Source organism: Ipomoea triloba, chromosome 14 (genome assembly GCF_003576645.1).
Source record: "Ipomoea triloba cultivar NCNSP0323 chromosome 14, ASM357664v1".
Classification (NCBI taxonomy): Eukaryota; Viridiplantae; Streptophyta; class Magnoliopsida; order Solanales; family Convolvulaceae; genus Ipomoea; species Ipomoea triloba.
In genome coordinates, this window is record NC_044929.1 from 15704241 (window position 1) to 15711159 (window position 6919).

At 38.2% G+C, this 6919-nt stretch overlaps 2 protein-coding genes across 4 annotated transcripts in view; both read left to right on the plus strand.

Annotated features, from left to right (window-relative positions):
* The window catches only part of LOC116004647 (protein CHROMATIN REMODELING 5), an 18449-nt gene extending 16790 nt beyond the window's left edge, over positions 1-1659 (plus strand). For all 3 annotated transcript variants that reach the window (XM_031244776.1, XM_031244774.1, XM_031244777.1), the window contains exons 29-31: positions 101-430; positions 525-618; positions 759-1659. In XM_031244776.1, the coding sequence (XP_031100636.1) occupies positions 101-430; positions 525-618; positions 759-1135 (801 nt within the window). In that variant the 3' untranslated portion in view covers positions 1136-1659. The remainder of the gene's footprint in view (positions 1-100; positions 431-524; positions 619-758) is intronic.
* A 2251-nt stretch (positions 1660-3910) lies between these two features.
* On the plus strand, positions 3911-5468 carry LOC116005341 (F-box protein At5g46170-like). The gene has a single exon (XM_031245623.1). The coding sequence runs from the start codon at positions 4257-4259 to the stop codon at positions 5340-5342; it is 1086 nt and encodes a 361-aa protein (XP_031101483.1). The 5' UTR covers positions 3911-4256; the 3' UTR covers positions 5343-5468.
* The last annotated feature ends 1451 nt before the right edge of the window (positions 5469-6919 follow it).

A 6919-nucleotide genomic window follows, 5' to 3' on the forward strand; every position in this document is an offset into this window, starting at 1 on the left:
TTTTTTTTTTTATTTTTTTTTTTTTTTTTTTTTTTTTTTTTTTTTTTTTTTTTTTTTTTTTTTTTTTTTTTTTTTTTTTAAATTACTATCTCAACACCAGGAAGTTGCTGCTATTGGTGGCAAGAATCCTAATGTCAAAGTGGGCCGCAAGGGTAACAAGAAGCAGAAGGACAGTCTTCCGAACATCACAGCATCTCACTCAAAAGCTAAACATGGGAAACCGAGTAACAAAGGTTTGGCTCAAAAGCCCCAGAGGACTGAGCAGTTGGTTAAAGAGGAGGGTGAAATGTCAGACAATGAAGAGGTGTACAAACAATTTAAGGAAGGAAAATGGATGGAATGGTGTGAAGATGTGATGATTGATGAGGAGAAGACACTAAAGCGTCTTCAGAAACTGCAGACCACCAGTGCAGATCTTCCAAAGGAGAAGGTTAACATTAATTTGTATCGCTATCCCATGTTTTCTTATAATTTTGCATTTGAGTTTGTGAGCTAAACTGCTCTTAACATATATCTCACTACAGGTGCTATCCAAAATTCGGAATTACCTTCAGCTTCTTGGCCGGAGGATTGATCAAATAGTTTTTGAATATGCACAGGAGTCATATAAACAAGAAAGTAAGGCCTTCTCATCTGTCTAGCATTTGTTTAACTTGTATATTTAATCACCACTGTGTTTGCATATTGAAGTTTTTTTTTTTTTTTTACACGTGATTTCTCTGCTCTGTTTACATTTTGATGGACAATTTATTTTATAGGGATGACGACGCGATTATGGAATTATGTGTCAACATTTTCAAATTTATCTGGCGAGAGACTTCAGCAGATTTATTCTAAACTCAAACAGGAGCAACAAGTATCAGGAGTTGGACCTTCTCAAATGAATGGTTCTGCATCTGGGTTCATAAATAAGGGTTTTGACACAGAGAAATTTGAGGCATGGAAAAGAAGGAAAAGGGCAGAAAGTGATGCTCATTCACAATTTCAGCAAAGACCTATCACTAACGGTGTTAGAGTACCTGAACCAAACTCATCTTCTGGGATTTTGGGTGCTGCTCCTAACAATGGAAGGCCTTTCAGGATGCATCAATCTGGCTTTTCACAAAGACAAGGTTTTTCATCTGGTATCAAATAACCCTTTTTACTGGACATGGGAGCATTCGTGAATGATCCATCTAAGGAAACATGCATCCTTGTTTGTGGTGCTAGTTGCTTTGTACTTCAATGATCTTTGGAGTTATGTTGGCTTATGGAACACATTTTTTTTTGGCGATTCCTTGGCCAAGATTTCCTCTATTTTAAAGCTGTGCTATCAAACTAAGGGGGCTGTTTCATTTTCAAGGTGGAAGCAGGAATTTGAAAGCCTTTCAACATCTGCAGAGATAGTGAATGAAATAGATGGAACTTGGAGCTTCGTTGACATAAAGGCTTTTTTTTTAATCATCATAGATAAATGCAAAATCACAAATTTTTTTGACGTATATAGTCACTAGGCTAAGGATTTCCCTAGTTCATTTAATTAGACCTATTGGGAAAGATAATGCGTGTACTATGCTTTGCACGAACAGGCAAGAACTGTACATCATGCAATTTTGTTTATTAAATGTTGACATATTCTTTCCCATTCAATAGCCCTAAATAATGCTGAGTTTTCTCAAATTTTCTTGTGCTTTCAGAGATGCTGATCATAAGTATCTAGTCATTTGGGCTGTCTAAATATCTAAATTATTATTGAATGTGATTTTCAGTAGCACTAGCTAAAGTTTCTACTTCTGGTTTTGTATACTTTCTACTTCTGGTTTTGTATATGGTCTGAGCAGTGTACTTTGTTGAAAGTAAGGTCGTTGGCTCAGATTTCCACACTCTATGGGTTTGTATATTTATTGCCATTTGCGGTAAGACTATATGTCCAGTCCAGACTCCATGGGTTTGTATATTTATTGCCATTTAAGGTAAGACTATCAGATAGGTAGATGATTATTATTGCTGATTGGTTTACTGTTCTTTCATGTGTTATTGGTAAGCAGTTCTACTTTTAAAGTGTAACGTGGAGGATGATTATTCTACTCAGATTGTAATCAATCCAACGCAAATTTTTAGTGTCCTACATCCAGAAAGCCTCAAGTCAGGTATGTTTATAGACCTTTCTGAGATAAAATGTGATATTTGCTATAATAGATTGCTTATCAGTATATTTATTCCCAAGAAATCCTTGCATGCTATTGGACCAAATGGGTTGCATTCAGATTGAAGTGCTCAAAAGCATGCAAGAATTTTCCCCAGTTCTCTTGTTCTCGAATCCTATTCTGTTTACATACTGCTGCTAAATTTTGAAATTGGTCCTTTATTTGGTGTTAATCTGAGCATGTCTATTTTATTGGTAGAGATTTGGTGTTAAGTATCATCCCACTTTTAGTCCTTTTTCAGAACATCTCTTGTTGGTTCTAGTATTATTGTGGCATGATCATTTTTGGTTCCGTTGATGTTAAATACGAGAGCATTTCGGTTACTTATAAATCTATGATCGAAAATGGAATTAACTCTTTATCGGTATGAGCTACTTATGATATTAGGAGTTTGGTATGTACTTTTGTGGCCTCCAGTTTATTGGATTCAAAAGCCATAAGCTGGGCCAAATAGAGTCTTTTGTGAAGTTCTTTTTATTAAAATAGAGCCTTTTGTGAAGTTCTTTTTATTAAAATAGATTAGAGCCTCCTATTTGAAAATTCATTAGAAAACACTTTTCTTTTCTCTCCTTTTTTTTTTTGGTGGGGGATGGCTGGGAGAAGGGCGATTGATGTGAAATTTCCCATTCACATTTTAAAATAGTTTACTTATTAAAATAAGATTGTTTTTCCTTTGTTGTATATTCTAATTTTACCTGTTTGATTTACTATTCATTTGTCAAATCAATTCTTATTTGCTTATTTTTTCTTATAATTTTTTAATTCAATTTTTTGGTGTACTTTTAATGTACTCCATAGTTAGTAAATATTTAAATTTTTATATACTAATACTAAATTAAATGATACATAAAATTGTTTTCAAAAAAAAAAATGATACATAAAATTGAATTGTAAATAACTAAAAGACATAAATACAGTGGGTCAGGAGTATTTTAATTCTTCCCTTTATACGAATCATATTCCCTTCCATATGTGGAGGGGAATATGTGTATAATGATTCGCATAAATTTCAGTTTGTTAATTACTACATGAAATTGTGCATTCTCTCCGGCTTGTTTTTATACTCCTAAATTATTTTATCATTTTGGAGACATGATGATTCCAATATTGATAAGCTTTTCTGCAACTGAATCATTTTCAGGCTTGGGTATGGGTTCGATAATCAAACCATGTATCTAACTTTCAAGGGCTTTATGTGGTATGTTATAGGATCGATCATGTTTTTGTATCCGACATCCGATTCTTCAATTTAATTTGATCGAGTCGTATTTGTAAAATATGATCATCTTTGAATTAATAAGTGTATGTGATTCTATTGATATTAATTATAGTAATACTTTTAAGTATAGTTGTATTTTCATGTTTAGTATTTACTTTAATTTAGTAATATTTAATTATTATCAACGACTATACTTATAGCATGAATTTTAATCTTTTATTTCATTTTGTTGTTATAATACTTGTTGGAAGAACCTAAGCCTCACCATACTACAGCCACGAAGGGTGTTTTAACTGATTCAAAGAAAAAAGAAGAAGAAAGACTTGATTTATAAATTACGCAGAATAAATCACAGGAAGGAAAGATCCTGAATATGTGAGGAATAAAATATGAAAATCAGAAAATGAAGAGAGTAGTGAGCGAAACAGGAGGAAGAAGCAGTCCGAGTCCGCGAAACATATTACTATAATACGGAGGGAGTAATATAATAAAAACCAAATTGAATATGAAGGTTCCGTTGGGAGATAAGATGTTATCCTCCACAAGTAATTGCGGATGGGATCACATTGCCATTCCCATCCACTCGAATATTATCCTATTTAACAACTCTGTTAAGTGCTAACAGCTCACTGTTCCTCACACCTAAAAAAAAAACATGTGCTATCCTGTGCTGCCAAATCCAATTCCTCTCAGGCCGTGTGCGCAACTTGACTTCAACTTTTCTTAACATCCCCCCGCCCGCCCTTCTAGAAAACCACCATTCAATTCAACCGTCAATTCCGATGCCAGAACGCTACTATAAAGTATAAACAAACATTAACGTTCTTCTTCCACTAAATCAAATCAAATCAATGTGGGATCCGACTGTTGATTCGGCGTTTGATCGGTTGCCGGACGACGTCGTGTTGCACATCTTCGAAACATTGCGCGATGCCAAATCCCTGTCGGTGTGCACCGCCGTTTGCAAGCGTTTCCATTCTCTTGCCCCTCAAACGCATTCCCTTCTCTTGTCCATTCCCGCTTCTTCTGCTTCCCATTCCCATAGGGCCAGGGCCAGGCACACTAATCCGCTTCTTGTGTTTGCTACTAAATTCCTGATTCGCCCGTTTCGTTCTCTTATGCGCTTTATCGAATCCAAGTCCCCTTTCTCTTCCGCCACCGGATGTACCTGTCGGGAAGCCTCCTTCACCGCTTACAATTACTATTCGCCGGCTTATATTCTGCGGAATTTCAGTGACATTCGGAGACTGGAGCTCAGGCTTCCGATACAAGAATCCTGCGTCAGAGACGGATCCGCGCTAAAATGGACGGCCCAGTTCGGGAGTGAATTGCAGAGCTGCGTCATCGTAGGAGGAACGTCGATTTCTCCTATTCCAAGTAATTGCAGTCGTGTCACCGAAGAAGAAGAGGAAGAAGAAGAAGAAGAAGAAGAAGAGGAGGAGGAAGAGGAAGAGGGTTCTGGTGAGAACGAAGAGCTGAAACTGAGGATTTTCTGGACGATCTCGTGCCTGATCGCTGCCACTTCCCGGCACAGCTTGTTACTGGAGGCGGTGAACGATCACGGGACGGTTGGGAGTGTGACGGTGACGGACGAGTTGGGGCAGGGAAGACTAACCATGAACGCCAAGCAAATCGAACAAGTGAGGAGGAGGTATAAGAAGACAAAGGATCGGACGAGAGTGCCGGCGCTGAAGATAAAGATGTGGATTGCGGAGGAGCAGGAGCTGCCAGAGGCAGGATGCGTGATGAAGGGGGCTACGCTGGTGGTGATACGGCCGGCGGAGCAGGAAGAGGAGAGTGCCGGAGTTTCCGAACAGGCGGAACAAGAACTAGAACTAGAACTAGGACAGAGAGAGGGAACAAGGCTATTTCAGGAAGCTGCAAACAAATTGGTTAAGTTGAAAAAGAGTTACACGCTTGAGATGAACTCGTTTTAGCTGTTTTCTGTTTTAAATTCTGCCTGCTCCATAGAATAAACATTTGTTTTTGTTATGTTCATTTATGTAAATAGAGTAACAAAAATTATTATTATTATTTTTAATATAATTATTAGTGTTGCAAAAGTCATGTACTTACTCCCGCCTAACTAATCGGTGTCTATTGTTCTTTTTTAAATGGGTTAATTTTTCTCAAAACGAATCGTTTTGAGCGAAATAATCTAAAATCGTTCAAATTCTAGATTTTTAGATTAATATTTTTTTTTAGTATTATTGACTTTGTTATAATGTAATATATGTTCATAGCTACTTTCTCAACCGAGAGTCCAAATGAAGTTTAAAGAAGAGTCAATATCGCCTGAAGCTCCCGGACGGCACCGATTAATCGTTGCTTAGGTGCCCTAGGTGTTAGGTGTCTCTAGATACTCGAGAAACGCCTAGCGAACTTTTCATGATAATTATTACAAGTTCTCCGTAATATTTAGTACTCACTCCTCCCAAATGTTCCGTTTCTAGTGTCAGATGTTCCCTTTCTAGTGTTACACTATTTCATTTCACACTTTATCTTCCATTACAAGTTATGGATGGAGTCAGCCAATTCTGGCTGACTGACACAATGTTTATAAATTGAAAAATATAATGATTATAAATTGAAAAATATTATCAATGAATGATAATGTGCCAATATGGCTTTTATAGACTGACTCATAAAAAATGTACAAAAGATTCTATAAAAATTTATTATTTTAAAAATCTACAAAAGTATACTACACGCAATTTTATAGTACCAAGATTAATAAATTGTGGAAAACTGATGTCTAAAGAGTATCAAAACTTTAGCATGAAATCCCTCCTCCCATAATGATCTTTTCCTCCCACACATTTCTTGGAGTATACCAGAAAGGATGATTACAGTAAAGAAGGGGGAGGATACTGCAGTTTTTCTTCAGCACAAGCCTATACATCAAATCAAATTCCAACTTGTATAAATTGAGATTATACTCAGTTTTTGCCCTTGAGATCCATAGCTTTGTCCAAAAATTTCCAAGTGCAGAAAGATTGCAGTTTGAGCTGAAGCCACCATTCAATGAATTTCTCCGGCAAAATCCCCATCCAGATTGTGCAGCTTAACCATCAGCAGAAATGATATTATCTCTGGAGTTGGAATAGGCACAAAGTGTAGAAATCGTTTCGTTTCAGATCGACTCCATTGCTGAACAGAAATCTTAGTCCACATTGCCTGTCACGTGTTTTCTCAAGCTGCCTTGCTCTGGGCATGGCTCGTCATCTTCTTCTTCATGCTTTGATGATGGTTCAGTGTTTGCAGCGCATAGTCTGGCTGGCTGATAATGTAGGCGATAAGGGTGTATAAGTACCTGTAAAATCAGAAGCAAGGATACATGAAAAATCTCAAGTCGTAAACTTCAATCCCCCCCCCCCCCCCCCCCCCCCCCCCCCCCCCCCCCCCCCCCCCCCCCCCCCCCCCCCCCCCCCCCCCCCCCCCCCCCCCCCCCCCCCCCCCCCCCCCCCCCCCCCCCCCCCCCCCCCCCCCCCCCCCCCCCCCCCCCCCCCCCCCC